A 17,422-nucleotide genomic window follows, 5' to 3' on the forward strand; every position below is an offset into this window, starting at 1 on the left:
GGCACTCGGTGACTGCCGCGGTAAATAGCATGCTGCATGCCTTCAAGCCACACCTCTGAGCCCGTCGGAGTGGGGAGCGTGAGGTCTTTTCGTTACGGAATTTCTCGATTCGGTCCCCGCGCTCAAGGCCCGCGATAGAAGCTATGCAATAGCAGCAATAGCTTAATATAAAACCGTAGATAAGTAATGTTGGCAAGGTCTTGTATTGCAGTTGCATATGTAGGTACCTATACGGAAACCTTAGTGTTGTGAGTCCAACTCGCACTTAACTCATTTTAATTTAAATCTATACCAACTTTCATAGTAGGTAAATCAACTGTCCATTTCTACACATTAAATATTTATTACAAAGAACAATTATTGTTTTGCGAATATACGCTGGTTTTATAGACCCCATAGCAATGGTGTGGCAATAGTCAGTAACTCAGTAGGTACCTACATATATATTTTATTCGTCGTGTATAACTGTGTCATTTACGTTATGTCGAGACGAATCTCAACACTGCAACTGGTATCCGTGAGATGCGTCGGTAGAAAATCTGTATAAAAATATGGTTGTTTTACCTCGATTTTTTACTATTTGTTTTAATAACATCAATAGCAATCACTCTTCTCGGTTTATATTACCTATATATATTATATTATTCACAAGTATGCGGGTTCTTCAACTACGCTGGCGAAGCCGTTGGCGTGCGGAAAGCTAGTAAAAAATATATACCTATTCACGAATCACATTCAAGTGTTATGAAGTTTCATGTATACATGTAAACTTTTGATGTAAGTAACAATTAAGGTAGACAGGTCTATATTGATATATGTAATATTTTGTAGTTTACGTAACGCCTAAAAATTAACTAAGAATTTACCTACCTAATTGGCTAAAATTTTTTAGGAAGTCTGTTTATATACTTTTTTTTACATATATAACTTCGCAAGGTCGAATTGGTTCAAAAATTGAATTGTGTCAGTATCGTATTGAATTTGAATAGCATTCTACTTATTGGCGTCTTTTTCTCCAATATTATTTTAAAATTCATATATTAAAAGCTTATGAAGTATGGTCCCTACGTGAGGAATACATGAATACATTAAACAAATTTAAGATAAATTCCAGATAGAATAGCAACTGCCTACCAATGCAACAAAATCAATCTTTTCTGCACACTATTCAGCCTTTCAACCAGAGAAGATCGTGAGGTAATCCGGCACTTGGTGAGCGTGCTGGTTTTTTTACTCCGTGAGACTGTCCACGTTCGAGGGTGCGTGGAGCGCGGGCTGCAAGCAGCCCACGGCCCATCCCAGGTCAGAAATCTTCAGTCATTTGAAAATGCATTCGAATATCTTGTCCATTTGTTACTATCTGGTAGCAGCGATTCAACAGTCAGTCGGTAATGTTTATAAATACCCCATTCAAATATTTTCTACTCCGGGAGGCTGTCGACCTTCGCGGTTGCGCCGTGTGCGGGCAGCAAGCAGCCCGCGGCGCCGTCTTTTGCTATTGCTATGCGATTACCCTTCCTACTATGGAAATTTCCATACAAAATTTTCGAAAAAAAAAATTTCGTTTTTATCCAAAAAATTTTATGTGCCTGGAAGCGGACCAGGTTTTGAAGCATTTTTTACTTTGGCGACCCCGACCTAAGTGCCACCGGTTCGGAGAGCCGTTGAATTTCGTGATGTATGGAAAATGAAAACCGGGGGTCGGAGAGAAATTCTGAGTATGCAGTTTTGTAAATTTGGCCGATTAGAGCACAGAAGTCAATTTTCGGACCGATCGTAAAGTAACCGGCGCCACCATCTTGCTTTGAAAAATTGGCCATTTTTGAAAAAAAAATGGCGTCCAATTTGAAATTTCTCCATTGCCCTGGTAGCGCCCCATGTTCCTGATCATTTTTTAGTTCTACACCCCCCACCTATCTCGCGCCGTTTCGGAGAGCCGTCCAATTTCGCGTTGTATGAAACTCGGAAACCAGCTGTGGAAACTCGATTATGAGTATGCCAACTTAATATGCGGCTCGATAAAAGTTCCTGTGCCAAGTTTCAGCGCGATCGGACCAGCGACGGCCGTTTTAGAATTTGTATGGCGGCGGCCATTTTTTCCGCCATTTTGAATTTTTTTCGCACTCTGTGGTAATTGCTCGAGGTCTACTACAAGTTTAGTTCGAGCACCCCAGATGTCGCTGCTACCGTTTGCGCGGGCCGTTGACCGTCTTCGCGGGCTGTGAGAAAGTTCAGGGTTTCATATTTTTCTGGATATCCTGGGAGCTGGGCGAGTATGAATGCGTCATTGGTGTGTTTCTCCATTGCACCACCTCGGCTATATGCACCTTTTTATGTTTGCGCCAAAAATGGAAAAATTCCAAAATCGAGCGACCCACTATGGCTCCCTGGTAGCGTCCCAGGGTGGTGATCATTTTTAGTTCCGGGACCCCCCACTTAACTCGCACCGTTTCCGCGGGCCGTTGGATTTTCCAATGTATGAAAGTCGGAAACGGGGGCCCGGAGCCACTCGAACGGGGCACCGATCGATTCGCCGGCTCGAACAGAGCACGTGTGCCAAATTTGAGACGTAAGGATTCATAAATGGCGATTTTGGCAAAGTACGGCGGCCATCTTGTTTTCACGAAAATCGCCATTTTTCCACCACCCCTGGTAATCGCCACCAGTTCCGAGCATTTTTTGTTCAGACACCCCCCCTCCAGGTATCACCGTTTTTGCGCACCTCCAGGGGTCCACTCGGTTTTCGAAGATGATCGAGATCGCTATATTTTTCCTCTGGTCACTCGGCACACCTCTACACGATCACGTCGTTATCCCCCCCACTTTCCACGTAGTTTCCGAGAAAACCGATGTCAGTCAGTGAGTGAGTGAGTGGTAGTGTAGCTTTATATATTATAACTAGCTGGTGCGTTGTGCGCGGGCTGCAAGCAGCCCGCGAGCCCCTTTTGCCCCTGGGTTGAAGCAATAGGGCAGTCATTTGAAAATGCATCAAAATCCCCCGTCGATTTGTTATTATTTGCCAACAGCGATTCCACAGTGAATCGGAAGTGCTTATAAATTCCCAATTCAAATATTTTCTATTTTGAAATGCTGTCGACCTTCGAGGGTGCGTTGTGCGCGGGCTGCAAGCAGCCCGCGAGCCCCTTTTGCCCCTGGGTTGAAGCAATAGGGCAGTCATTAGAAAATGTGTTAGAATTCCAAGTCCATTTGTAATTTTCTGGTAACTGCGATTCCACAGTCAATCGGAAGTGCTTTTAAATTCCCCATTCACATATTTTCTATTCTATAATGCTGTCGACCTTCGAGGGCGCGTGGTGCGCGGGCTGCAAGCAGCCCGCGGTACATCCCAGGGACAAAAATCTTCAGTCAATTGAAAATGCATTAAAATTCCCAGCCAATTTGTTATTATCTGCTAACTGCGATTCCACAGTCAATCGGAAGTGCTTATAAATTCCCCATTATAATATTTTCTATTCCGGGAGACTGTCCACCTTCGAGGGTGCGTGGTGCGCGGGCTGCAAGCAGCCCGCGAAGCATCCCAGGGCAGAAATATTCAGTCAGTTGAAAATGCATAAAAATTCCCTGTCAATTTGTTAATATCTGCTAACAGCGATTCCACAGTCAATCGGAAGTGCTTATAAATTTCCCATTCAAATATTTTCTATTCCGGGGGGCTGTCTACCTTCGAGGGTGCGTGGTGCGCGAGCTGCAAGCAGCTCGCGGCTCATCCCAGGGCAGAAATCTTCAGTCATTTGAAAATGCATTTGAATTTCCTGTCCATTTGTTACATCTGCTAACAGCGATTCTACAGTCAGTCGAAACTGTTTCATCATTTTGAGGTGTCTAATCGATAGCGGGCAGTGACTTTTCATAATAAACTGTTAAAGAGTTTACTTAACACGCTCGTCGCTTCGCTCCTCGCTACTTCTTTGAGTATTTACGCCGGCCGCTGACGTGACTTGCTCGCTTCGCTCGCTTGGCTAGTGCGGTAGTTCAAAAGTTAACCTAACTGGCTCGTCGCTTCGCTCCTCGCTACTTCTTTGAATATTTACGCCGGCCGCTGACGTGACTTGCTCGCTTCGCTCGCTTGGCTAGTGCGGTAGTTCAAAAGTAACCAAACTCGCTCGTCGCTTCGCTCCTCGCTACTTCTTTGAATATTTACGCAGGCCGCTGACGTGACTTGCTCGCTTCGCTCGCTTGGCTAGTGGGGTAGTTCAAAAGTTAACCTAACTCGCTCGTCACTTCGCTCCTCGCTACTTCTTTGAATATTTACGCCAGCCGCTGACGTGACTTGCTCGCTTCGCTCGCTTGGCTAGTGCGGTAGTTCAAAAGTTAACCTAACTCGCTCGTCGCTTCGCTCCTCGCTACCTATTTGAATATTTACGCCAGCCGCTGCCGTGATTCGCTCGCTTCGCTCGTGCGGTAGTTCAAAAGTTAATAAATATTTTCTACTTCGGGAGGCTGCCGACCTTCGAGGTTGCGCGGTGCGCGGGCAGCAAGCAGCCCGCGGCGCCGTCTTTTGCCGTTGCTATTCAATTACCCTTCCTACTATGGAAATTTCCATACAAAATTTTCGAAAAAAAAAATTTCGCTCTTTACCAAAAATTTTTATATGCCTGGAAGCGGACCAAGTTTTGAAGCATTTTTTACTTCGGCGACCCCGACCTACCTGCCACCGGTTCAGAGAGCTGGTGAATTTCGTGATGTATGGAAAATGGAAACCAGGGGTCGGAGAGAGATTCTGAGTATGCAGTTTTGTAAATATGGCCGATAAGAGCACAAATGTCAATTTTCAGACCGATCGTGAAATAACCGGCGCCATCATCTTGCCTCGAAAAATTGGCCATTTTTGAAAAAAAATTGCGTCCAATTTGAAATCTCTCCATTGCCCTGGTAGCGCCCCATCTTCCTGATCATTTTTTAGTTCTACACCCCCCGGCTATCTGGCGCCGTTTCGGAGAGCCGTCGAATTTTGCTTTGTATGAAACTCGGAAACCAGCGGTGGAAACTCGATTATGAGTATCACACCTTAATGTGCGGCTCGATTAAAGCCCCTGTGCCAAGTTTCAGCGCGATCGGCCCAGAAATGGCCGTTTTAGAAATTGTATGGCGGCGGCCATTTTTTCCGCCATTTTGAATTTTTTTCACTATCTGTGGTAATTGCTCGAGGTCTACTCCAAGTTTAGTTCTAGCACCCCAGATGTAGCTGCTACCGTTTGCGCGGGCCGTTGACCGTCTTCGCGAGATGAGGGAAAGTTTAAGATTTCGTATTTTTCTGGATATCCTGGGAGCTGGGCGAGTACGAATGCATCATTGGTGTATTTCTCCGTTGCGCCACCTCGTCTAAATTTACGTTTTTATGTTTGCGCCAAAAATGGAAAAATTCCAAAATCGAGCGTCCCACTACGGCTCCCTGGTAGCGTCCCAGGGTGGTGATCATTTTTAGTTCCGGGACCCCCCACCCAACTCGCACCGTTTCCGCGGGCCGTTGGATTTTCCAATGTATGAAAGTCAGAAACGGGGGCCCGGAGCCACTCGAACGGGGCACCGATCGATTCGCCGGCTCGAACAGAGCACGTGTGCCAAATTTGAGACGTAAGGATTCATAAACGGCGATTTTGGCAAAGTACGGCGGCCATCTTGTTTTCGCGAAAATCCCCATTTTTCCACCACCCCTGGTAATCGCCACCAGTTCCGAGCATTTTTTGTTCAGACACCCCCCCTCCAGGTATCACCGTTTTTGCGCACCTCCAGGGGTCGACTCGGTTTTCGAAGTAGATCGAGATCGCTATATTTTTCCTCTGGTCGATCGGAGCACCTCTACACGATCACGTCGAAATCCCCCCAACTTTCCACGTAGTTTCCGAGAAAAGCGATGTCAGTGAGTGAGTGGTAGTGTAGCTTTATATATATATGATGATATGCAAATATAATTACTTATGAAAGCTCTCATAATTTACCTGTAAAATTATAATTTAAAAGTAAATCAATTGATGAAGTTAATTATTTATTCTAATAATAATCAATTGGATAAAAGTATTAATAATCATTCAATTATCAAATAATAATTAAATTCCTGACTTTGGTCGAGTAAAGATATCTAAGAAATATTATATTTGTAGTAAGTACGTAATACCTACCAATACGCGCTAACAAATATGTGTTACATGTTTATTGTATAATTTTCACACTATTGGTTTTAAACTCAAACTCAAACATTTATACAATTAGACTTCTTCTAGAAGCACTTTTTAATCGTCATAACAGTTTAACAGTTTTAACATTTACCACCAATTCAGAAAGCAGTATCTATAGAGAAGAAGAAGAATCTATTTAATCATAATCGTAATCTTCTACTTCACTGTAACTTTCATCGCTCGAAGAACTCGATGTTTCGTTGTCGGAATTTCTTAATGTTATCATAAATGAGTCAGTGTAATTATCTACTTTTGGTTCTAATTGAATATATTTTTCCTCATGTTCTCGCGTCTTTCTCCAAACGTCACTAAACATATCCAGACTAATAGCATTTGCTTCCTTTCTAAATAATTCTTCCACAGTTTTCAAGTTAAAGTTCACATTTTGTGATGCTACTTTCCCTTTAATTATGCCCCATAGTAACTCTATTGGGTTGAGTTCTGGATGGTATGGTGGAAGGCGCAATACACTATGTCCATGATCTTTGAGGATTGCATCAAGTAGGTAAAAATTGTGTATAGTTTGGCTTATTTTTTTTAATAATGTGATAACTCTGATTATTAATTAGTAATTTGATTTTTGAAAAAGAAATGCCGATTTTAGTCAAAATTTATATTTTTCTAACAAGATCCTTATCATCCAAATTTCCACCTTGGTGAGAAAAATTGACATTTCTAATGAAAATGAACAAAAAATTAAATTATTTTATTAAATACTGTAAAATAGTCTATAATTCTTCCATTTACTGTATCACAAAATTCTTCATAGATTTTTAGATATTCGTACTACACCAATTACATCACCCTGTATTTATAAACAATTGCAAAATATGACACATACATAGGCCGGGAGATACTGACACAAAATTTCGGGTCATTTGTAACAGAATGGCGGTTATACTGAGGTCTTATTACGCAATGACTAAAAGAAAAATGATGGTCAGAACTCAGAACGCTGGTACCGGCGGACTAGTCGCGTGGGCGTTAGTTGAACTCGTCGGATAAATAGCGAAAGTCAAACGATTTGTAACACAAAAATTTTAGAATTCACCGATAGCCCATAAAAAAGATGTAGGCGGTAGTGTCATGCCATACTTTTCCAGTGTAACTTACAGCCCCCCATACCGACGCGATGCGTTGATTAAAAAAAAAACAATTCAAAGCAGACATTTACGAAAATCACCATGCCATACTTTTCGGACGATTCCAAATGGCCACCATACCGCCGAAAATCTGCAAAAAAAAATTTTTTTTCGCCAAACAATTTGTACCAGTATTGCATTTGGATTTTTGGAGAGTATTTGATAAAATGTGACCATTATTATATTTGCCATACTTCTAGTAGGGGGAAAAAGTGCTGCTATACTTGAAAATTAATTTATTCGTCACGTTTCAAAAATACGACTGTACAATACGTAAAATAATTTTTTACAGTATGGGATCATTATATTCTGTTTGTTTGTATACAATTCTACCTAGAAAAAAATATCGCAGATTGCAAACATGGGGCGGATGATTGTAAGACTTAAGCCAAGACGTAAAAAAAAATGAAAAGAATTGGCGATTTGTACCAGTACGGCAATTTTGCGAAAGTATATGATGCAACGTGACCATTATTATATTTGCCATACTTTTAATAGAGGGAAAAATTAGTGCCATACTGCTACAAATCGTTCAAACTACGAATAAAATCTTACAATAAGAAAAAAATCTTATACACATTCGCCACCTCCCACAGGTATGGCATTATCACACTTCTATTTATAATCATTCAGGAGTTGTTGAAAAAAAAAATGTAGGGTGGTACAAATCGTTTGGCGAGAAAAAAAATTCAAAAATTTGCAGATTTTCCGCGGTATGGCGACCATTTGGAATCGTCCGAAAAGTATGGCATGGCGATTTTAGTAAATGGCTGCACGACGATGGTTACCTGTGCAAAAGTGAGCCCGGTACAAATGGTTGAATTGTTTTTTTTTAAATCAACGCATTCACGTCGGTATGGCGGACTGTAAGTCACATCGTAACTGTATGGCATGACACTACCGCCTACATCTTTTTTAAGGGCTATCGGTAAATTCTAAAATTTTTGTGTTACAAATCGTTGGACTTTCGCTATTTATCCGACGAGTGTGACTAACGCCCACGCGACTAGTCCGCCGGTACCAGCGTTCTGACCATCATTTTTCTTTTTGTCATTGCGTACTAAGACCCCTCTAGACCGCCATCCTGTTACAAATGACCCGAAATTTTGTGTCAGTATCTCCCGGCCTAACATGTGCAATGTGTAAATGTGTTGACGTTCCAGCTCTTCTTAATATACCTATATTCTCAAATGTGCATGAATTTTTGTAGATACAAATTCTAAAATGTTTTTAAACAAAAACGTTTCCTACCACACTGAGCTTCACAAATCCTCAATCTCTGCAAGAGATCTGTAATTTCCCCCCTTTGCTGCTCAATCCTGTGCCCGCTCGAAGTCGACTCACTTCTAACTCGAATGTTTTCAGAATGAAATGTTTTCATTTCTTCTTCGAGTCGTTTTATTCGAGTCGAATAGTCTTCGTGTGTGGATGATAATTCCTGGAAGAAGGCTGTATAATGTATATTGACGACCGGTTTCTAAATTTTATTTTCACATATTTAACACTAGCTGTTCCCCGCGGTTTCACCCGCATTGCTCCGCTCCTGTTGGTCTTAGCGTGATTATATATAGTATAGCCCGCCTCGGTAAATGGGCTATCTAACACCAAAATATTTTTTCAAATCGGACCAGTAGTTCCCGAGATTAGCGCGTTCAAACAAACAAACAAACAAACTCTTCAGCTTTATAATATTAGTATAGATTAGAACCTCTGAAATTATATGTAAATGCTGCTTTAATATTGGTTTGTATGTCACAAAGTTTTCTCAAACCTTATTGAAATCAATTCTCAATTGAGAAACCGGCTTTCAGTCTGTGAGATCTTAATATATGTGTGCACAATGTTCGACTATTAACTTGGGCTTTAATGGTCTCCTTTTGAAAACATTATAAACATAAATACCCAAAATTTTGAAAATTATTATAATATTTTCAGTGATTTTAGTTACAGATAATCAGAAAAGCTATTAAATATATTTTTTTAATACAAACCTGTTGCAAATCAGCAATCTTTTGTTTCATCTCTTCCATGAGAGTTCTACATTTATTCTGATCACAGGGACCTTCTGTAGATCTGAAATTAAATGAAACCACAGATAAGATAATACAATGAAACTATAATATTTTACAGAAAATAACTAAGTAATTAAATTTTTATTTTTTTATAATCAAATGAACCACTGTATCAACACAATAACTTTTTATTAAAAAAGAATAGTCTTTTACTGCTCTCAAACGCATAAATAATAAAAGAATTTATTAAACTAAGGAAATATTAAATTTCTCACTATTTATTAGATTCAATTTATAAGTTATGTGGGTTATAAAATGACATTTGTTTATTTAACATACTGTTCTCTAGTTGATGCGATTTCTTGGATTGGGGAAGACGGCTGGGCGAAATCACTGAAAATTGTGAAAAAACAATTATTTCAATCATTTATAATATAATTTATATTAAAAAAGTCAAAATCAAAATGAATTGCAATATTAGAATTTAGAATTATAATTGAGCAGAAAATGCTCAATAAAATTGTTTCAATAATATTCCTATGAAGCTTTTAATACTGAATCAAATCTATACTAATATTATAAAGCTGAAGAGTTTGTTTGTTTGTTTGAACGCGCTAATCTCGGGAACTACTGGTCCGATTTGAAAAATTCTTTTGGTGTTAGATAGCCCATTTATCGAGGAAGACTATAGGCTATATTTTATCATCACGCTAAGACCAACAGGAGCGGAGTAATGCGGGTGAAACCGCTTAAGCTAGTTACTAATATTATGCTTCGTTTCCAGTACCTAAAGTATTTTCAAAACTTACACCTTATAAGCTACTTAAAAAAAGATACACCTAACAAAATTATCTTAGCAATAAACATATTATGCGTCTTTGATATTTTCAAGCTAAAAAGAAATTCATTAAGAAAAAGTGATAATGAGAATAAAGAAAAACCTGGTACCTATTAAGATATTGGCAGGAAGCTGTGGAAGATCTAACATTCTCATTTGCTTTCAAATTGAGAGCACTTGTAGATGCATTTCTGAAAAATAAGTCAAAAATGAATTATTTTTCTATACATATACACACATTTTCTTAATTTCAAACTCAAACTCAAACATTTATTTATTCAACAACACTTCATTTATCATCAAACTACAGAAAAATAATAATATTATACTACTGGTCAGAAAACAGTTTCTACAGAGAAGACACAAAACTTCATAGTTGCTCTCATAAGATTATAACAATGTAACATTTTACATAATATTTTTGAAGTGAAAACTTCTTTAGCGGCGTTGGGTATAAAATCTTAAACTCGCGTCAGGACACGTGGCCTGATCGAAAAAGCGTAAGACGGATACCATTCCAAAATATCAAACATGCTCAACGTTAATAATCAATTTTTCACTTCTGCCGGCACTCCCGGAGTGCAACCCGTCTTTTTTTTTAAATAAGTATCTAATTAAAAGAACTTTCTGTTTATGTGAATCAAATAAACATTAAATTGAAACTTACTTCATAGAAATGGAAGACATATTGCATTTTGGACATTTTGATCCTACTGAACCCTTTTTAAGGAACTGTTTTGTCGAACAAAGCCTCATGTTGAGCAAGCGAATCCTGTCACTTAAACGCTCATTGGTTTTCTTCATATCTGCTATACTACAACAGTATAAAGAGTCATGATAAACTTTATGATTAAAATAGATTATTAAAACTTAGATGTGTAATCTTAATATATATAAATCTTGTGTCACAATGTTTGTCCTCAATGGACTCCTAAACCACTTAACCGATTATAATAAAATTTGCACACCATGTGCAGTTCGATCCAACTTGAGAGATAGGATAGTTTAAACATGTAGGTACCACGGGCGAAGCCGGGGCGGACCACTAGTGATATTATAAATAAAAAAAAATCATTATAAATAGGCACTCAAGCCAATACATAAAAGGAAAAAGAATAAAAATAATATGCTTTGAAAAATTCAAATATTATCTGAGTTCAGTATTTGTTTCGTTATTTGTACACCTACACTTATTTATTTTTCTTACTAATAATTATGATATAATTTACACATACGTCTCTTTCTGTTCGTTCACAGTAGCTTTACAATTACAGCAGCATTCCTTTATGTCCCGTACCAGAGGCCTCTGCACTGTAGCCCTTTGTAACTTTGTTGATAAAATCTTTAGCTGTTCCCGCTGCCCATTAACCGTTTTCTTCAGATCCACATTATTGTCAACAAGGGCGAAATATAAATCCTCTAATTCACGCTTACTAAGTTTTGAAGGGCAAATTCTATAAAAATCTGTAATAATGCATTGTTCATACGAATTTCTTTGTATGTGAAACACACTTATACATGAGACAGTGATCTAGATTTATGACTTACATTTTTTTATTACTCTGAGAATTAAGCCTCAAGCAATATTTTCAAAAGCTCAGTAACTTACCTTTTTCTGATCGGGCTGTGTGATTCTTGCACATATCATGTGCGCTTTTTTCTTTCCCATCATTCATTGTATTCGTTATCAATCCGATTTCTTTATATTCACAATCAAAATAATTTACAATTACGGCAAATAAATTATAATGCAACACGAAATTTTTATACATTTAAAATACCGGGCCATTTAACTTATAGAACTACATTGTTCGTGGAATTTATTTTAAATGCATTGTTTTCTAACAAATCGTGCCATTAACTTAAATTAATTTAAAATTTTCAGTCTTCGTTTACTAAAATCTAAATCTGCCGCCATAGCAACTGATATTTTGACGTCAACAACGTCAATGTCATTTATGCTTATTCACTTTTAATGTCGCAGATACTAAACTTTTTGTGCTAACAAATTCAAATCCCATATTTATGGGATACGTTATTTCTCAAGTAACATATTTTAATAAACTATTATGTATATTCTTATTGCCAATGTAATTATATGTACTATAATTACTAATTAGGCGTTATGAAATTAAAAGGTATTAAGATTTCTTCATGTAAACGTCCTATAAATTTTGGAGAATCGTTAAGAGGACAAATAAAACAAAATTTATTAGATGCCAACAAATTTATTTATTGTATTTTTTAAAACACTATCTTGCTACGAACAGCTATCTCTTAAAATTAAAACATAATCACCTCATAATTGCTTAATAATTATAATTTAATAATCCGTTGTGGTAGGTTCTTAAAATTATTCCATACTATTTCGTTACAACCCAGTATTTGAATTTCTTCTTAAAATACAACAATTATTTAATTATGTAAGTCATTCCGGTAAAATACAAATTCATGTTGTTTTATTTCGTATTGAACTTTGAAGCAACATGACAAATTCAAAGGACGTTGTTCTACATCACTTATTTTATGCATCGGTCGTAAGCGATTAATTTGGACCCCAAAATACAGGCTGTCCTAGTTTGGGGTCCAAATGTTACATGTTTGTACCTAACCCACAAATTGATCAATAAATGATTTTTATTTATTATTATTTTAAAAATTATATTTCAAATTAAAAATGAAATGCAACCGTCTAATTGTATAAATAAGAAAAAGTTTCATCTTAAACTATTGAAAACAAAATATAATAAAATCTATTCAAATGTAATACTGGATCACATCACATTGTGTTACACACAATTTACTTACTCAATAATTATTTTATTTCATAAAATAAATAAATAAATTGAGTCTAATGTATTTACATACTAAAGTAAATAATAAATAAATGTAAAAATGAGTCACAAGCCTTTAATGAGTTTTGGAAAATTGGAATGATTGTTACCTAGGTATATAAAGTGTGTAACGAAAATGATCACAATTATCGTATTTTTATACTTCAGTAAATAAAAGAATCTAATTTATAAGCGGTTTTACCGAAATAACAGTAAAAAATACAGTTTTGAATTGAAAAAAATATTAAAGTATACACTTACTTAATTTATAAGAATGTTTGTGTTTAGCCCCTAGGCTAATTTCAAAATAGTAGTGACCTATCACTACTATTTTGAAATTATAGTAATTCATTATTATATTATTATATAAAATAAGTAATATTATCATCTATTAATTAGCGTTCAGGAAAAAGCTCTCTTTATCCACAATCAATTACAGTCATATTAATATGTATTTAACTTACATAAAATAATGTCTAAACAATAATTGTAAATGCATATTTTATTAAAATTACTTGAAAAATTATCCGTCATAGTGTCATTTATTGTTATAGGCATTATAATACCTATAATAATGTTCATCTAATATAAAAACTTATTCCGGTTTGGTTTGTTTATTTTGTGCAACAGATAGGCCTAAATTATTCTTTGTACATCGATAAGTATTACTTTTATCAACCGAAGGTGGTTCTTAAATTTCGCGCCATTCATAAGTTGTCAATTTCAAAGCGCTGTCAAACAGCATATTCGATAATGTGTCATTTTGCTGTCATTGGTATTATTTTAGATTAGATTAATATAATATTCCCAAATTATCAAACAAAATTATGCACCTATAGTAGAGCCATTTTAATAGGCAACATTTGACAGTTCAACAAAATTCAAGAACGTAACCTAGTAACGACGACATAGAATAACATGATATTTCGTTTTGTTAGAACTGCACATTTGCTTGACTTTTTTCAATTACGACTACATATTTATAATAACAATGACCGATACAAGTAATTTTAAGATTTCATTTTACTGATAAACCATTTTAAACATAATAAACAATTTCTGAATTGAAGAACTGACGTCACTACAATTTTGTGTCAATAAACCTTTTTTCTTTTTAAATACCAGAGACGTTACTCTAAAAATCGAAATCTGACATCTAGAATCGAATGCATTGATTACTTGTGAATAAAAATTATCATAAATCAATAAATTCGATTGACAAATGTTTCAAATCCGTATCGATTAATTCACTTTAATCGATGTTTTTAAGCAGGTTACCTCTCTTCGAAGATAAAATTGATAGACGTCAAATGTTGCCTATTAAATTGGCTCGACAATAAGTTGCATTAAAAATGTCAAAAATAGGTAATTACATAATTCTAGGCCTTTGTAGAGTAAAATGTTTATCAAAACATCCCAATTAATAGCAAAATTATCTGTAGCATAGATAAAATTAGAGTGATGCTACCACAGATAATAATATAATACTATACTAGTAATGCCACAGAATATAATACATATAATATATTGTAGTACTACGTAATGGTAATGCTGTATATAAGAATGATCGTTCGAAGTTCGACTCACTAGTTCAGTTATCGATACATTTTTAATTCAAACAACGTAGTTATAATATGGTAACGGTATTATTAAGTTTATGGAAACAAAATATAGATAAGCAAATAATGAGTTTGCGTGTTGGTTCGTTGTTTCATTATAATTGTTAGCTTCGATGCGTCAATTGTGTCCATAATTATATTAGGCACAGTCTAAGTATATTCTATAATAGTGGAGTAACTAATACATTATTGAAAAAAAGCTTTTATTTGCTTGAAGTTAAATTTGTAAAAAAATATTTTAGTTTCTGTGTAATCAAAAAGTGTAAAATATGTATAGAAGTATATTAAATAAGATAATATGATGACATATTCGTAGATGTTTAGAATATAATAGATATAATATAGTTCGGTATTATTTGATATTTTCTTAATAAAATAAATATCGCAAAGTTTGTTTCAATAAATATTACGGAATCTTCTTAAAACTGTATTATTCGACAAAATATTATAATATTGTCGTCTTTTAACAAGCTAAGTAATTTTTTATCACATTTAACATTAAACATCGAAAACACCGACTATTTCAGAAAAATACAATTTCTTAACGATAAATCGTAAATGTATAAACTTCGTTATTTATTATTGGATAACTTTCGACTACGTAAAACGTTATAATTTATATAATATACTTGTACATAGAGACACGTATTTATTGTCATTGTTAAATATTATAAGTCCATACAATATCTATTAATAATATCATACTCTATCCTAAGAAATTCGAGTAGAAATATCCATGTCGCTAATAATCTAAAGACATTTTTTTTTTCAAATTTTTTCTGTGGATTTTCCTATTTCCCGCGCATTATTGACATATAACCATACAGCGTCATAATTTAAAATATAAATATTTCATCTAAAATTCTAAAGCAGCTAAGCAAAGCCAAGCTGTTACGAAGTAAAATTTAATAAAATTCATCGAGCTATTAAATTTTATAAACGGTCAATACCTTCATTTTTGTCTTTTAAAACTGAGCATACATAATACTATAAACGCTTTGAAAATACTCTGTAGAAAAAAAATCCCGTCATTTCAAATTTTCGCGGCATTTAACCCTTGTTCTGCGCGGCTTGACGGCGCAAGTCAGATCGTATAGCAGCTGTGATAGAGGTGCCGAGTGCTAGAATCGCGCAAAGGGTCAAATTGGCCCAACGGTCACCTACCTCACCGAGCATCCATTCGAAGAGAAGGGTTAGGACTATGCCGAACACCTGAAATTCATGAATAATAATTAATATTTGAAAAAAATAAAATAACAGTTTAAAAACTTGTACTTATGTAAAAAAAGTAATTTTATAAAGTGAAACTTCTGCTCGTTGAGAGTAAAATTTCAAGCGTCATGGCAATGCCGTCACGTCTTGGCGTGAAGCGACGACACATGTGCTCGGCACTCACGCTCTTTTTTATTAAGCTATTGCATAGCTTCTATCGCGAGCCTTGAGCGCGGGGACCGAATCCAGAAATTCCGTAACTAAAAAACCTCACGCTCCCCACTCCGACGGGCACGGAGGTGTGGCTTGAAGGCATAGCATGCAATAGCTTTATTGCGGCAGTCCCCGAGTGCCACACGTATTTTTAGGGTTCCGTAGCCAAAATGGCAAAAACGGAACCCTTATAGTTTCGTCATGTCCGTCTGTCCGTCTGTCCGTCTGTCCGTCTGTCACAGCCGATTTACTCGGAAACTATAAGTACTACAGTGATGAAATTTGATGGGAATATGTGTTGTATGAACCGCTACAAAAATATGACACTAAATAGTAAAAAAAAGAATTGGGGGTGGGGCCCCCCATACATGTAACTGAGGGATGAAATTTTTTTTTTCGATGTACATACCCGTGTGGGGTATCAATGGAAAGGTCTTTTAAAATGATATAAAGTTTTCTAAAAAACATTTTTCTTAAAGTGAACGGTTTTTGAGATATCAGCTCTCAAAGTCGTAAAAAGTATGTCCCCCCCCCTCTATTTTTATAACTACGGGGTATAAAATTCTAAAAAAAATAGAGGTGATGCATGCTAATTAACTCTTTCAACGATTTTTGGTTTGATCAAAGTATCTCTTATAGTTTTTGAGATAGGTTGATTTAACTGTAATTTATTATATTTGCTGCTACGGAACCCTTTGTGCGCGAGCCCGACTCGCACTTGGCCGGTTTTATTTTTTAATAAAAACGTATTAACTAAATATAAAACTTTTCTGAAAGAAAAGTTACTGATTTTTTCACTACCAAAAAATAGTGTAGTAACAAGCAACAATTAAGGGATAGCTTTAACATAATAATGTTATCAATTATTATCAACTTACCTGTACACAAGCATTAAGTATCCCGGATGTAGTCCCTTCAGGCTCCGGGTAAGTCACTTCAGATGCAAACTCGAATCCCACTGGAAGATAGCCCGCCATGAAGAAACTGAAATCCACATATTTTGTGAATAGGTAAGTGCTAATAATCAAACATTAATTCATCATAACTTAGTCGAAAGCTCGATGCTAGTTTAAAATTTTATAAACTGACTTAATAACTTAACGTATAATTTAGATCATTTTCTTTTGAACAACTGAATACTGATTAAAATTGGTTCGCGTATTTTTGTGAATGCTAAAGGAAGATTATAATTCAATATCATTCGTCAATTCCAATAATTCTGTATTTTTTATGTAAAACAATCGATGTACAGCTGCTAATGAGCCTTAATAAAATAAAATAATAAAAAATAATTCTACATGAATTATTTATAAATCCACTCAATTTAAAAGCTCTCCTGAAGACTATAAATACAG

At 35.9% G+C, this 17,422-nt stretch overlaps 2 protein-coding genes across 3 annotated transcripts in view; both read right to left on the reverse strand.

Annotated features, from left to right (window-relative positions):
- LOC149487401 (uncharacterized) overlaps window positions 1–12,097 on the reverse strand; it is a 34,628-nt gene extending 22,531 nt beyond the window's left edge. Inside the window, exons 1-7 of the mRNA XM_089695990.1 lie at window positions 11,799–12,097; window positions 11,425–11,653; window positions 10,857–11,003; window positions 10,300–10,380; window positions 9,691–9,744; window positions 9,331–9,412; window positions 8,591–8,777 (exon numbers count right to left, since the gene is read on the reverse strand). Of these exons, the coding sequence (XP_089552116.1) occupies window positions 8,591–8,777; window positions 9,331–9,412; window positions 9,691–9,744; window positions 10,300–10,380; window positions 10,857–11,003; window positions 11,425–11,653; window positions 11,799–11,961 (943 nt within the window). The 5' untranslated portion in view covers window positions 11,962–12,097. The remainder of the gene's footprint in view (window positions 1–8,590; window positions 8,778–9,330; window positions 9,413–9,690; window positions 9,745–10,299; window positions 10,381–10,856; window positions 11,004–11,424; window positions 11,654–11,798) is intronic.
- A 2,262-nt stretch (window positions 12,098–14,359) lies between these two features.
- HisT (Histamine transporter) overlaps window positions 14,360–17,422 on the reverse strand; it is a 66,456-nt gene continuing 63,393 nt past the window's right edge. For both annotated transcript variants that reach the window (XM_089696005.1, XM_089696006.1), the window contains exons 7-8: window positions 16,946–17,051; window positions 14,360–15,854 (exon numbers count right to left, since the gene is read on the reverse strand). In XM_089696005.1, coding sequence (XP_089552131.1) covers window positions 15,693–15,854; window positions 16,946–17,051 — 268 coding nt within the window. In that variant the 3' untranslated portion in view covers window positions 14,360–15,692. The remainder of the gene's footprint in view (window positions 15,855–16,945; window positions 17,052–17,422) is intronic.

The sequence above is a fragment of the Colias philodice genome, chromosome 6 (assembly GCF_061535455.1).
Source record: "Colias philodice isolate Cphi_HAF_F1 chromosome 6, ilColPhil1 Martin Lab GWU primary, whole genome shotgun sequence".
Taxonomy (NCBI): Eukaryota; Metazoa; Arthropoda; class Insecta; order Lepidoptera; family Pieridae; genus Colias; species Colias philodice.